Source organism: Nicotiana tabacum, chromosome 16, assembly GCF_000715075.1.
Source record: "Nicotiana tabacum cultivar K326 chromosome 16, ASM71507v2, whole genome shotgun sequence".
Lineage (NCBI taxonomy): Eukaryota > Viridiplantae > Streptophyta > Magnoliopsida > Solanales > Solanaceae > Nicotiana > Nicotiana tabacum.
This window is the reverse complement of record NC_134095.1, coordinates 153,571,265-153,586,800: the sequence shown is the minus strand read 5'-3', so window position 1 is coordinate 153,586,800 and position 15,536 is coordinate 153,571,265. Positions and strand designations below refer to the sequence as shown.

Here is a 15,536-nt window from a genome sequence, read left to right as displayed (position 1 = left end):
GGTACAACAACATGTTATGTCTTAAATGTTATAAAACTTATGATGAGGCAAAAATGTGAAAGGAGCTTTCTAATTGAGTGGTTTAAGGTGTATCGGATCACTAATTGTTTTGATGGGAAAGATCTGAATTCTAAGTAATAGTGGTTCCTGATTAATTAAACCTATATTTCGATCACTAGATTGTGATAATTCATCATATCACAATCTTTTTTGGGTATGTTCAATCTACTTTAGAGTTCTTGTTGAGGTTATTCCATAGAGATGTATTCTCAAGCAGCCAGCTGAGTAGAACACTATCTATTAGTTTTGCTTTAATCTGAGTAGAACACTGTTGACTGATTTTGCTATAATTGTAGAAGATATTAGACTTCCTATAAAAATATTTAGAGAAATTTTCATAAAGCACTATCTTTTAGTAGTAATTAGCCATCTATAGATACCATTTGCTATATTACGGATTATAGATACATTTTCTGTGGTTATAAGATGTATTTGATGTATTTAAGCTACATGAATACAGTAGCAAAAATAGGCGTTAATCAGGGAAGTCCAACTAATCAGTTGTTGTATTCGAGTGTATTTGACTGTATTCATGGAGTGAAACATGGGATTACAGCTGGACAGATTATTGTATTCTTATTGTATTCGACTGTATTCGCGGCGTGAAATAGGGGATTACACTGCTTTTAAAACGGAAAGTGAATCAATTAACATAATAGACTTCTAATATAACTCAACAAACTCAATTATAATATACAAATTTTGTATTTTCAGTTATAAAAAAAACTCTCAACCGAAAAATACCCTAAAACATAGCAATCTTCAGAGAAATTATATATACATCTGAATACATAAATTATATTAATTAAAAAAACATATGAATACATTCATGACATATAGCGAGACAGTGAATACAATGAAATACATAGAATACAGCGGGATATATTGAAATACAATGAAAAAAAAGACACTGAATACAATGAAATACATGGAATACAACGAGATACATTGAATTACAATGAAAAAAAAAGACAATGAAATACATGAAAATACATTGAAATATATTAACAGAAAATAAGTTGCTTAGCCCCAAACTCCGTCGTCTTTGTTCAAGAACAAACCTTAATTTCCGGCGAATCCGCCGTAGCAACGTTTGAAGATACAACACGCGACACCTTTGAGATTTGAAGGTACAACACACGTCTTCTTATTTTCATTACCTGCTTTTAGTGATTTGGTTAGAGATTTAATTTGATTTTAGTGACCTTAACAGAGAAATCTCCTTTCTTGATCTCCTAAAATAACTCATAGCTACCAAATCCACCATCATTGTCCCAATTGCCGCAACCATTGCTATAAAACCTTGCAAAGGGAAATCACCCCATGGTTTTTCAGGAAGGCAAGGGCTAAACAAGCTCTCGAATGCATCGGGCAATATGTGAACGAAACCCGTGGCGAGAACTGATGACAGAGAAATCGCAATTCAAATATTCGGTGCAAGAATTGATCGGAATGAAAAGAAAATAGTGTGGGTGAGAGGAATTTTGAGATTGAGCATCATGATTTCAGAAAATGAGATGTATCAGAGTAGAGAGAGAGAGAAAATAGTGTAATTGAATAGCGTATTTAGTGGCTTAGGGCTAGGAGGTAACCAAAATTAAATATTTTGCTATAAACCTTAAAAGGTATCTATAGAATATAATTTTTTAAATGATATTTATTTAAAATAAATAAGGTGTTAACCTTTACTATAGGAGGTAAAAATTCCAAATATTTATGATTCAAAATTTATGACCAAATGGTCGGAGTCGGTAGCATAAATTTTCCATTCTTCTGATTGTGAAGCACATGAGTTATGTTTGCAAAACTTTTTAAAATAGGGACGAATTAGTTACCTCCTATAGAAAAGGTTGATACCTTATTTATTTTAAATAAATATCCTTTTAAAAAATTATATCCATAGCTACCTTTTGATTTTTTATAGTCAAATATCTATTTATGGTCACCTCCTACTCTTAAGCCATAAAATAAGCTTTGTATTATTTCTCTCTCTCCTCTCAAATTTCTCTTATCCCCTCAAATTTCTCGTATCCCCTGCCCCTTATCTATTTTCCCTCTCTCTCTCATCTTCCACCTTCATCTTACTACTAGAACTCTCTGACAAAACATCAAATCCATCCAATTGTAGGAAGAGATACGTTTAATGTATTCTCCCTTTATTCTCCATCCAGTTGAAGGAAGAGATACGTTCAAATCCATCCCCCACCCCATATCTATTCCCTCCCCTCTCTCTCATCTCCCACCTTCATCTTACTACCAGAACTCTCCGGCAAAGCATCAGAATTAGAGTTTTTCGGCGAAGACTTTTGGGCGGCCGAGCAATCATCTGATATAGAAATTTTCTTCGGCATAACAACGGCAACCGTAGGCAACAGTGACAGCGAGACGACATTAGGGTTATTGTTGAACAAAGACGACGGAGTTTGGGGCTGAACAATTTGAATTTTCTGTTAATATATTTCAATGTATCTAGTTGTATTTTCATGTATTTTATTGTATTTATTGTCTTTTTTTTCATTGTATTTCAACGTAACTCGTTGTATTCCGTATATTTCATTGTATTCATTGTCTCGTTATATTCCATGAATGTATTCATATATTTTTTTAATTAGTATAATTTATGTATTCTAATGTATATATGTATTCAAATTGCTCTGTTTTTGTTGTATTTATCGGCTGGGAAAAATATTCAGCATATTTTCTCTGAAGATTGCTATGTTTTTGGGGTGTTTTGCGGTTGATAAGCTTTTTTATAACTGAAAATACAAATTTTGTGTGTTATAATTGAGTTTGTTAAGTTATATTAGCAGTCTATTATGTTAATTGATTCACTTTCCGTTTAAAAACAACTGAATAGATCATGAATTGCGCTATTTACGTTACTGTATTCACAAATAGATATCGTGAATACAGTAGAATATAATAATCAGTCTAGCTGTAATCCGTTGTTTCACACCGTGAATACAGTCGAATCTGTCTAGCTGTAATCTCTTGTTTCACGCCTAGAAATGCTACTGTATTTATGAATACAGTAGCTTAACTATATCGAATACGCTCTAAAAATCTGAAAACATAGCTATAAGAAGTAATATAGTAAATGATAGCTACAACTAGCTAATAACCCATAAACAATAGTGGTTTATAAAAATTCTATTTGAGAAAATCAGCACTAGGCCCAAGTGGATTTTGAATTTAAGGTCCAAGTTCCTCTAACGGGTCAAATGGACCAATCCAAAACCTATTGATTTCTGCCCCCCAACCTCACATTACGGCATTAAGCCAATTCTACGGCTAAATTGACATCATTCTCCCTCGGCGGCGAAATTGTTCCTCGCAATCTCTATATCCGCTGAACTCCGGTGGATCTCTCTCCGGCGAAATCGAGCTGTAAGTTTCTCTAGACTCCTTCATTAATATCTCTCATGAAACCAAAACCCTAATCTCATTTTCAAATGATTTACGACGCTTTGTGTATACTTTCAATGCATAACAAACCCTAGGCTCCGATTTGTATAGTTCTTTGCGATTTGTTCTGGAATGTGTATATGATTTTGCTAATTGCCTTTCCATATTGCTAAATGAACTTGCAAATAGCTGTTACTACGCTAAATGAAAAAGAGAAGAAATCCTTAAAGATCATATTTTTTCCATTGTACTGTTGATGTTCAGCTCTTGGCATATGTTGTTTTGATGAACTGTACCAAGAGGCACTGAACTGTAAAAGAGATCATGGAGCAAATGGCCTACTCCATTTAATTCAGCTCTTGGAATGTTTCAACTCTTTTGGACAATATTTGATTGAAGTTGAAAGAAAAGTTTGTGGAAGTTGACAGTTAACATGTTTGCGGAAGTTGGATATCTATCAAATAGTGCTCAAAATTATTGGTTAACATGTTGGGGAAAAGTTTCGTATCTAAGCATTGGTCTCTCTTCTTGGTTTATCAATTATCTACTAAAATGGGCTCCATTTGCGGATAGTTGTAGGAGGCCAGCTTTATTTTGTTGTAGAACTACAGGGGTGACCTTTTGTGTGACTCAACCTGGTTCTGTAAGCAATATTTTTTAAGCTATAAATTGGTGTTCATAACTCCTCTATCTGAATTTCGTAAAGTATAGCCTGTCCCAAGTTAAAATGAAGGGTTGCGATACATTGACTGCTCCCATAAATAGTTTTACTTTTTCTATCGTCTGAATACTGAATTCATGGTGGCATAGGTGATCGATATAGAACCGGAGCCTTGGAGCAACGGTCAAGTTGTCTCCATGTGACTTATGGGTCACGGGTTCGAGCAGTGGAATCAGCCACTGATGCTTGCATCATGGTAGGCTGCCTACATCACACCCCTTGGGTGCGACCCTTCCTCGGACCTGCCTGAATGTGGGATGCTTTGTGCACCGGGCTGCCCTTTTTTTTATAGGTGATCGATGTAGAGTGGAATAGATATAGAGGATCATATAGACAATACCAATTAGTTTGGGATGGAGACTTAGTTTGTTGATTGATTGATAGATCAGAGTTCTTGATAAATTTCTCAACATGTGCTGTAAAGAAATTAATGGCTGCTGTATGTGAAGATCCCTGGCAGTATTCCCAAATTGTGTGTCCCGAGAAAGTACTGTACACAGAACACGAGATTTTAGCCCATTGACCTAGAATCCTGTACTCATAAAGGACCATAACCACTTAGCTCTTTTCTAATTTTAATACAGGATTACAGTACGAAAACATTAGCTAGCAGCCTTTTGGCAAATTTTCCACCAAGTGGCATTTGTTTTCTTCGTCCAACCCCCCCAAAAAAGTGCTTCGTCCCGCCCCACACCCTACCTTATATCAATTTTCTTCCTTTGTTGTCCCTTGAGTTGTGCTGGTTTGGTCCTTTGACGTACACATACTCTGGTGCTTTTCTCACTTGTTTATTATTGCCTGTGGTTTCTTTTAGGGACAGGGAAACTGTAGCAGGACTAATACTAGGTTGTTGCCTGATGCAGGTCTTGTGGTTTCTGTTGTTTCTTTGAATTTCATGAAAGTGGAGCATAAATGGCAAACTATTCAGGGAAAGGATCTCCACTAAATGGTTCTGTGTATGTCTGTAACTTGCCCCTTGGTACAGATGAAGATATGCTAGCTGAATATTTTGGCACGATAGGGGTGCTAAAGGTATGGTTGTGATCAGGTACTTAAAATTATGTTTGAGAATTTTTCTTATAAGCTTTCCCCCCTTTCCCCTTCTCTTCTTGTGCAAGCTTTCTTTGTCTGCTTTTTTCTAAGGAATTTTTTTGTTTCATGCTGTAGAAAGACAAACGAAGTGGTAGGCCTAAGATATGGTTATACCGTGATAAAGTTACAAATGAGCCCAAAGGAGATGCTACAGTCACATATGAAGACCCTCATGCTGCATTGGCTGCTGTTGAATGGTTCAATAACAAGGACTTTCATGGGTCGATAATTGGGGTATTTATTGCAGAGTCTAAGAACAAAGACGAGGCTTCCTATGTTACAGGGAATCAAATTAGTGACCCCAATCTGAGTAGTGGTCTCGATGTGCTGGAAGAAGGTTCCAAGGATATAGATGGAGGTGGTGGAAGAGGTAGGGGCAGGGGAGATGCTTCTGCAAAGGCATGGCAACAAGATGGTGACTGGATGTGTCCGAATACAAGGTCTGTGATGCGATTATTGGTGAGCAACTCTTTCTTGCTCTACTCTATCTTTTTTTGATTGTCTGTTTGTACCTCGAATAGTCCAGTATTTTCCTATGCTTACAGTTTTTCATAATTTATTTTGATAACAGTTGCTCTAATGTAAACTTCGCATTTCGTGGAGTTTGCAACCGTTGTGGAACTGCTCGACCTGCTGGTGCTGGTGGCGGTGGGGCTGGAGCTGCTGGTCGTGGTAGAGGACGTGGTAGCCAGAACCAGGGAGCCCCTACTCGTGCAGTAGGTGGTCCTCCAGGCCTATTTGGTCCAAATGATTGGTCTTGTCCGATGTAAGAATCTTCATTTGCATTTGCAACTTATTTTATTAAAAAATAATGTAACTTCTCAAAAATAAGCTGTCAGCTCATAATCAGACTTGGAATCCCCTCTATTGCTCTCATCTTGAAATTAGTAAGTCTTCAGGTGTTTTCTAGTCTTTTTATTTTCATTATGTATTCTCCCATAAAGCCGTGCTAGCTCTACTTTCCTTTTTGGACAAGTTTCTTACCTGTACTTTCAACTGCTACATTCGCTTTACGTGGGCATTGAATTCCTAGCCTGGATTATGATTTGTCATACAAAGAGCTACCGAGTCGAAGATGACTCGAATTAAAGTTATAGCTGGAGTTTTGAGACGGGCTTGATTTTGATGTCATTCTTTCTTATTTAAGGGTGCATGGGTTGGTGCAGTTCTTTCCCCAAATTTATAACCAAATCCTTGCTATTTTAGAATAAAAATGAAATTCCATCCGATAAACTTAGGGACTGTTAATTCTGTGTTCAGATTTTGGTTCGGTTTATTTGTTTCTGGTGAATTTTAATCTCTGAGTATTTCACTGTTCTTGAAAGATATTTCCAAGGTATAATTTTAACTCTTTATATGTGGGAATCATTGCTTTGGTTTTGGCGGTTTAGCACCTTATAGCCTTAGGACTGGGACAGGGAAAGGCATCACAAAGCATCCAAGTTGTGACCTAGCAATTGATGGAGTGGGCTAAAATAATGAGAGACAAGGGTTCAAATTCTAGCCGATACAAAAAATGCTTGGTGCTTTCTTCCCATATGTCTAGCCTTTGATGGACAGAGTTACTTGGTACCTGTGCTGGTGGGAGGCAGTAGGTACCTGATAAAATAGTAGAGGTGCGCGGAAGCTTGTTCGGACACCACCATTGTGAAAAAAAGAGAGGGGAAAACATCCCTGTGCGATCATTTCCTGGTTTTATTGATGTAGTAACTTAGATTTGTATAGGAACATTAACATAGTCATACAGAGAAGAGTAGATTTTTTTTGTTTTTGGCAGATGTCATTGTCAAATGCTAAGCCAGATGGCATCATTTATTTTGGCGTCTCCATCTTAGCCAAAACCAATCATTATATTATCAAATTATTATCCGGACACCTTTTTTTCAGTTCCAAAAAATGGGGTTTGCCGTGTGACAGTTTATCTATGGTTAATTTCTCTTTGTTGTTTCAAGGAATGGGTAAGAGAAAAGTTATGTGAACCTTTTCTGTGAGTGGAGGAGATAGAAGTGGTGATCCCTGTTCTTTTGTACCTTTCTCTTTTAGGCTTGCCTCTTCTCTTTTGGGGCTTTAGAGAAAGGATGTATCCTACAAGAGCAGCAGGGTCTACTCATGGTAGAATTTCATCAAGAGAATGACCATTAGAATCATACTTGTCATTCTGAATTGAGGATCAGTGTCCTCCATCATTTTAACTAGCTTGGAACGAATTGCTTTATTGCTATTGATTTGCATTTATTATGTTGCCCTTTTTTTGATAGGTTGAAATTTACTATATTGTGTTTGCCCTATTGTTCAGGTGTGGTAACATAAATTGGGCTAAGAGGAACAAGTGTAACATCTGCAACACCAACAAACCTGGGACCAATGAGGGTGGTGTGAGGTATGCATAAGAGGATGCAACATTGAATGTTTATTAAGATTTCTAAGAACTGTTATTTTCTCTAACCGCAGTCTGATTGGGTCAATTAATTTGGTTGTGTATGGTTTTCGCTATAGATGTCTTGCTTATTTTTATTGCAATTGCATATTTCTTGAAACTAGGTCTTGAGGCCCTCCCTTCCCCCCTCTCCTTATTGCTGCATTGCTAGCAGCTGGAAAAGGAACAGAGGTGCACAAGACATTATGTTAGGTGGCCTTAACTTAATGTTGATGATTGGCGGTATTGGAGCTACTGGTGCCTTAGACTAATGTGCTACATGAACGAAATGTTCTTTACTTGGGATCTTATATATGGGATGTTCTTATCAAGATAATCAGTATAGCTGCGTTATAGGCCTGTCGTTACAATTGATATGTTTTCTTTATTTTGAAATGGTAAGTATTATTTATATAGCACAAAGATTGTCCTGAATACATCTCCAACAACCCCAAAAAGGAAAACCTTGACCTGACCTATCTATATAAGGTTCCTATACATTTTTTTTGAGAATAGTAACAGTAATATAAGCTTTCTAGTTTCTATATATTGTAACAAGGTTTCCACCAAATGCATGCTTATATTGTATTCATATGATCTTAAAAGAACTTTTCACTTCTTTCCTACTCCAGCAACTTAAGAAGTCTAAAGTTGATCTTGGCATCACCTAGCTCATGCCCAGAATACTATAAAACAGCTGCTACACCTGTTTGCACTTTGTAACAAGACTTCACAGTGAATTATCCATCTCCATTTCCCTCCCATATCAGTCTGTCTACATTGCTATTGAGTTCCTGTCAATTGGATGACACTCTGAATATGTGATATCTTCTAACTCCCAGTCCTTCAGATTTCTCCTAAAAATGATATTCCATGAGTTATTGTTTCTGTTCTGAGCTACAGTCCTTTCACTGCCCGGTGCAAGCCGAAAAAGTGAGGGAAATTGGTCTCTTAAAGGGGAATGACCAAGCCAATTGTCATGCCAAAGGATAGTAGCTTTCTACCATTACATTACAATTTATTGTTTATGTCAATGTTTTAGTCTTGTATTTGAAAACAGGAAAATACGTCCCTTTTTGTGCGCCCCCCCCCCCCCCACCCCCCAAAAAAAAAAATAAAAAAATAAAAAATATCAACATATTTTCTTAGACAATTTTGGGATTGCTTTTTTATGTGTTAGTAAGCATATAAAATATAACTCTTAAACTACTGTTCTGAGATGAAAATAAATATATTGTGGAAGTGATTGAATACAGTTTAATTTGATGCCATATTTATAGTTTGTGCCTATAATCTTATGGCTATGGCAGCTTCGATTTTGAGGAAAGTGTTTGGTGATTTAGCATAGACTATCCAATAAATCCTATTCTTTTAGCAACTCGTTCTTATAATTTCGCCTTCTAGGTGTTAGCTTTGATCTGTTTTTATTGTAATCGACAGAGGAGGGCGTGCTGGAGGTTATAAAGAACTCGATGAAGAAGAAATAGAGGAAACTAGACGTCGGAGGAGAGAGGCTGAAGAAGTAAGATAAGAATAGCAGAAGTATATGAGTTATATTGCTTTATCCCTGGTGTCATTCTGCCTCTGACTTTCTGGTAAAATTTTCATCTCAATTACAGGATGATGGTGAGATGTATGATGAGTTTGGAAATCTGAAAAAGAAGTTTCGTGCTAAAATGCAGCGAGCAGAATCAGCCCAGAGCCTTCCCCCTGGAGTAGGACGCGCCGGATGGGAAGCTGAGGAATTAGGTAGGGGCAATAGTTTTGTTGTATGTGTTGTCCATAATGAAGGATTTAAGGTTCTTCATTTTCTCTGTCTATGTTTTCCCCCCAGCTTCTACAGTATCAACCAGACTCCATAGTATTCCTAGGTGTTTCAGCGAGCAGTATTTGCTGGAGTTTAAAAGTTCTATGCATCTTGTATAATTTGTCTTAAATGCATTGTCTAGTGGATCAGACTGGTTCATTTAGTAGACGGATTTCAGCTAGTGTCCACAAGATTGGTTGGCTTGATCCTATCCACCCAGTTTTGGGATTGAGGGTAGTCGACTAGTAGTAGTATTCTTGTTAGGCAGATTATTAAAGGAGGTTTTGCCTCTAACAATTGCTAAATACCTTCACTAAAAGCTACAAAACTTAACCAAGAATCTGTCCCTCACATGCCATTGGAAGAATGTTAGTGTGGTCAGCTGAGGAACCATTGCTTGAGAGGAGGGTAATAGGAAATCCCTACAATGGAGTTTGAAATGGCGCCCGCTAGTGCTGGAGCTGTCTCTTACTGGCTTCTGGTGTTATAATCGGGGCCTTTGGCTGGCGAAGGTTATGTTGATTCTCTTGCCTATGTGTAATCTTTGTCGAAATAAAATTCTTTGTTAAAATCTTATTTCAATTTCTTTTATTTTCCTTAATTTGCTTGGCACGAATTTGTATTTCCCTCGTTCTGGTTCAATGCTCAATTGTAGGAAGTTTAGTTACTTTGCTTTAACTGATTTAGATGAGTTTGGATCTTGGAGCGTCTTAGAAGATGATACGATGACATAGCAGTGGATTCAAATAATATATAGCTGTTATTTATTGATATGACTAGAAAATGGAATTATTGATGTCTTGAGCCACCACAGTAGGTCATTATGATGGATAGAGACTGCATATTACAATTCACCCTTGGTTGTGTTGGATATAAATAAAGATGCAAAGCTTTGACATAACTCAATTGTTTTCTTATCCCCTCGCATGCTTATTTCTAATGTTAGATTAGATGAGCACACATTGTTGCCTAAATAGGTTAAAAAAGAGAGTGGTAGAATTACCTTTCTGCCCTCACATAGCCAGCATTTAACCTTCCAATAGCCTGTGAGGAAGCATTATGCAATTCTTCGTTCTGTGTTTTAGCATGGGCAATAACAGTTGGAAGGGAATAGCCGGAGAAAGTTGTGTGAGTTTTATGTGCCAAGTTCAATGAAAGAGGGGCATAAGTAGGAGTTTCATACAAGTGGGGCACTAAAACCTTACTAAAATCTTCTTTATCTGATTAAAAGATGCCCAGTTCTTTTGGGTGTTGGTCCTCACTAGCTGCCAACTTCATTTGGCTTGATGAGCCCTTTACACCTGAGCCTCAAGAGATTCCATATGAAGACCAAAGTGTTCCTGATGATTACTCTTTAATTTGGCAGGTGTGGCTGACCGAGATAGAAAGGAGAGAAGCAGAGAAAGATCAAGAGATTATGATGAGAGATCTAGGCACCGGAGCAGAAGCAGAGAGAGGGATAGGGGAAGAGACAGAGACCGCTCCTACGACTATGATCGAGACAGAGAATATGGCCGTGACCGAGACCGTGAGCGGAGCAGGCATCGTTATTGAAGGTTGTGTTGGTGCTTCCATGAAAATGTTGTCCAGTTTTGGTATTAGTCAAACTTCATTTGTCTCATGTTTACATGGGCTGTTAGTATGTCACCTTCTTGAGGTTGCTTCACCTTTGTCAAATTCATATGTTTGACTATTCGACTTTATCTTGGTTATCTTTGTCAAACTCATATGTTGGATATTCGTTTTGGTACAGATCTTGTTTCTAAGGAGGCAATCAACTTTCTTCCCTTTTTGTTTATCTTCTGATTTCTTTCCATGATTGAACTGTTCAGAGAGTCTAGGGAAGTAGTGTAAGACAATTGGTTGGTTTGCCTGTCTGAGAACAAGCTCCTGTGAATTTTAAAGCTTCCAACTTGATATCATTGTATGTGCTAGCAGTGATTGCACGTCTCTTCTTTATAGTTTATCAACCTATGATCTATGGCTCATTTGGTTTGGGAATTGATAGATTTTCCCCTCAAGTCCTTTAAGAAAGTGCAATTTTGACTTTCTTTTACTGAAACATGCAATTGGACTGTAGAGGGGTTAAAATTGTGTACCACGGCTGAAAGTTCCCGTTAACGATTCATATAGTCGATCACAACCAGCTAAGGGTTGAGTTGATGGTGGTGTCGGCTCTCTGAAATCCAAATCTTATGTGCTACTACTCCAATTGGGGAAGCCCTCTGTGTTACAGGGATTATGCAATTTTCTTACAAAATGCCTTTTTAGGACTCAATTTGACTCTCTACTTCATGAAACTGTAAGTGGAGTTAAATGGACCATGTTCCTTGTATTATATATCGTTTCCTCTCTGCTTTTATCGAATATCGACTAATAGGGTACAATTAGTATGATAAAAGAGTCTCTACGTATGTAAAAATCAGTAAAACAATGTGAGGCTAACTTCTGAAGCATAGACGAGCTGTTTTGTCTCTTGCTGTAAGAAGTTCTTTCTATTTTTGGTGGAGCACAATTAGGATTTGAAGATTACGGGTTCATAGTTCTGTGTTTAGGTTATTATGTTCTAAATCGATAACTTGTACAAATTCAATAGATTTCTTAAGACAAATATAGGATTTGGACTAAATTTATCCGTAATTCAAAACTCTAGCTCGCCCCTAATAGTGCACCCTCAGCCGATGTGCGTGCAAGAAAGTAGCATATTCTGTGTGGAAAGATATTGAGGTGCAGAATTTAAGGATCAACTTGGTAATTTTTGAGTCTCAGTTCGAACATCGATTATTTAATTTTTTACAAATTTATATGAACTACACAAAAATTTTATAGGTCAAGTGTAAAAAGTCATAATAAAAAAAGGTATTTAACTCTTGAAATTATATGGATATCGGCTTAAATTGAATATGGAAGTTGCTTTCTTTAAGCTTATTTAATCTCAATCTTTGTGTAAATGATTAATCATCGGTTTCGGAAAGAAAGCGAAGAATTTCTTAGGAATTCTTCAAGATTCGTTTTTTTTTTTGTTGGATAGATAGTCAGTACTTTATTAAGATTCGAATTCTACTGAAAGCTCCACTAGAAATTAGAAATTGTATATGATCAATATGTAGGGATCATTTAGTTTCTTCAACTCCATATAAGATTTTGTATAACTTAATTAGTGCATGGTACAAAAGTCCATTAATGTTTATATTATAGTTGGATGCGTACATTTTTTCAATTAAACACTATCTATGTGGTTATCTAGATGATATCACAAGGCGAGGGAGTGGAGTAGATAAAACTCCTCTTACTTGTATATCTCTACAAGTGTGGTAATAGTATGTGTCATTTTTCTCTTCGTAATCTTCCTTTTTTTATTTTTTTTTCATTCGGGTCCAGATACTTTTTATCTAGATAAAGGGGAAAATATTACTTACCAAGATGAATATTATTTTTTTCCTCTTTTTTTTTTTTTTTTTTTTTAATATCATTTCTTAAGTCCCACAAGATTAATCTATAGAATTTAACCTATTTTCTCATTGAACGAAAAATACAAAATAAATCATATTGATAAAAGTGCTATGTGAAATCTTTGGGTTTTCACTCCCTCGGTCCCTATAAATTAGGTATAATGTTTGAATCAATAGAGAACCTTTTCTTCTGTATGAATGAATATTATTCCATTCCGAATCCTTCTAGATACCTTCCAAGAAAATTCTCGAATTTAGGTCCCAAATTGACGGATTAGTGTGAGCTTATCTATGCGGTTATACTCGTAGGGCTAGAATCCAAGATATTTAATTAAGGGTGAACGAATCATATTCATCCACCACTTCATAATCTCAGTATTATCAAACCTCATGTCACAAACCCACTATGATCAATCCATAATATTTCTAATATTGTTAATGCAAGTTGTAGGTTCACAAGGAAATACAAATGAGTTTGGTTACTTAATTAATGAAATTAAGTAATTGCTATATTTATTTATTTGATTCAAATAATAAGGTGTGTCCTGTGACATTATTTTGTGATTTTCTTAAGGGGGTCCTAGCTCACATGTCCAAGAATTTCCATGCCACATAAATACAAAAGGGAAGGCAACCAAAGACGACCAAAAAGACAATAAAATTCTCAATTATAATTATTTGAAAGCTATAGCCTTTCTTTTGACTTCCAGAGTTTGTCCCCTACATTAGACAAATTCTCCACCAATTCTTCATATATTCTTTGTGCCAAATGCTTTTTTTAGTTTCTTTCTTTTTTCCTAACGTTATGGATAATATCTTTCCTTCTTAATTAGAGGTTTTGGACGTAAACCTGTAAATGACAATAATTTTGATAGGACACTTTTCTTTATAATAAGCCTTATCGCCTAAGTTGTAAAAAATAAGCGGTTTTACACACAACTTGTTCATTGTGTAGGTCCCACTTGTACATCATATTTGGCCGAAGAAATTACGACACGAATCTGAATTAGTCATAACACCAAAGCAGATTACCGAATATCAGATAAGTAACAAAAAAATATTTTCTTCCCCATCCCCCACCCAAATGAGAGAAAAAGCTCGGTGTATGGACGCCAAAATATTTTATTTTCGCCACGAATCAGACGTTAATTCCTCAAAGTTTTTAATTATATTGACATATTTAGAATTTATAGAAAAGGTAATCGAACAATTTTTTTTATAATTACATTTGAGAAAGATGTTTGAGAAATATAGTTTAAAAATAGAGGGAGTATAAAGAGCTTTTATCATTGATCATTCAGTTCAATATCTTCCCATTCCCCTTGAAAAATCTATATCGTTGGAATTGTGGACCTAAAAGAATCTTAGCTGTTATAAATAAAACTCTTGGCTTGTCAACAACATAGCATTTTCATGCACGTAAAATAAGTACAAATTGTCACATCTTTTGTTTCTGGCCAAACACAGTACATGTCTTCATGGATTCCAAAGTTAACATCAAAATTATAACTCGTCTTAATTATTAAATTCGTAATTAAATATTTACACCTATTTAATAAAAAAAATTAATATAAATACAGAGTCTGAGACTTTAAGCAAACATTATTGAGTTTAACCGAACTCATACCTAAACGTTCCCTGTTGACCTTGTATTATCTAACAGTGATGAGTTTCAAGAATTATTTTAACTTTACAATTTGAACAGAAAATTAAAAGAAACGAAAAATTAGAGCAAAGATTGTGCTTACATATTTCAATGTGGAGGGGATTTATATTGACATAAAAAGAACCAAATAGGTAACGGCCTACTATTTTGGAATTATAAACTGCCAGTAGAATTTTGAATTATAGTTTTTTACTTTACCCAACTACAATAGACAAAATAAGGGAAAGTTTGAAAAGCTAACATCTTTTAACTTTTTTTGCATGTTTCAAAATTGTTAATGAATCAAATTGACCATGGAGAAGCAAGGAAGATGACCATGGACCAATCCTGGGCAAACGTGGTTGTAGGGAACAAATTGGCTATGAAAGGGATGAATTTACAGTACATAGCTCCAACAGTTCAAAATGGGGAAAAAATCGCAAAGCTAGAAATTGAAGATGTTGAACTAGAAACTGAGAAATCGAGTTCTGCTATTGTTCTATATGTGATTGGGGAAACACCTACAATTGGAGCTATGGATCGATTTCTGACCTCAGTGGGTAAGTTTTCAGTGAAACCACAAATCTTCTACCATAATGAAGGATATTTTGTAATAAGGTTCACTAATTTAGAGGGGAGGGATCAGGTGTTGTACTCTGGGCCACATACGATTAATAACAAGCCTATGATAATGAAGGTTTGGTCTGATGATTTTAATGTACATGATGAGGTCCTGAAAACCATTCCCCTATGGGTGAGGTTTCCAAACTTACCCATAAATTGCTGGGGCATGAAAGCTTTAAGTAAGATAGGCAGCACATTGGGAAATCCAATATATGCAGATGAATGTACTACTGGTTCAGTTAGGATTTCTTATGCACGTATGCTGATAGAAATGGACATCACAAAGCCTCTACCTAGATATGTGAAGCTACAGG

General features: G+C 36.1%; 1 protein-coding gene across 1 annotated transcript; it reads left to right on the top strand.

The window, feature by feature from the left end:
- Positions 1–3,270: 3,270 nt before the first annotated feature.
- On the top strand, positions 3,271–11,299 carry LOC107794760 (transcription initiation factor TFIID subunit 15). Its single transcript, XM_016617285.2, has 8 exons — positions 3,271–3,447; positions 5,050–5,218; positions 5,354–5,718; positions 5,850–6,044; positions 7,575–7,658; positions 9,135–9,216; positions 9,314–9,443; positions 10,868–11,299. The coding sequence occupies exons 2-8, from the start codon at positions 5,099–5,101 to the stop codon at positions 11,053–11,055; spliced, it is 1,164 nt and encodes a 387-aa protein (XP_016472771.1). The 5' UTR covers positions 3,271–3,447; positions 5,050–5,098; the 3' UTR covers positions 11,056–11,299.
- Positions 11,300–15,536: the final 4,237 nt, after the last annotated feature.

Bases quoted from the DNA above. Each gene is read 5' to 3' on its own strand.
- LOC107794760 (XM_016617285.2), top strand. From the start codon at position 5,099: ATGGCAAACTATTCAGGGAAAGGATCTCCACTAAATGGTTCTGTGTAT. The intron at 5,219-5,353 runs GTATGGTTGTGA...TTCATGCTGTAG, and splicing joins GCACGATAGGGGTGCTAAAG to AAAGACAAACGAAGTGGTAG. The intron at 9,444-10,867 runs GTAGGGGCAATA...TTAATTTGGCAG, and splicing joins ATGGGAAGCTGAGGAATTAG to GTGTGGCTGACCGAGATAGA.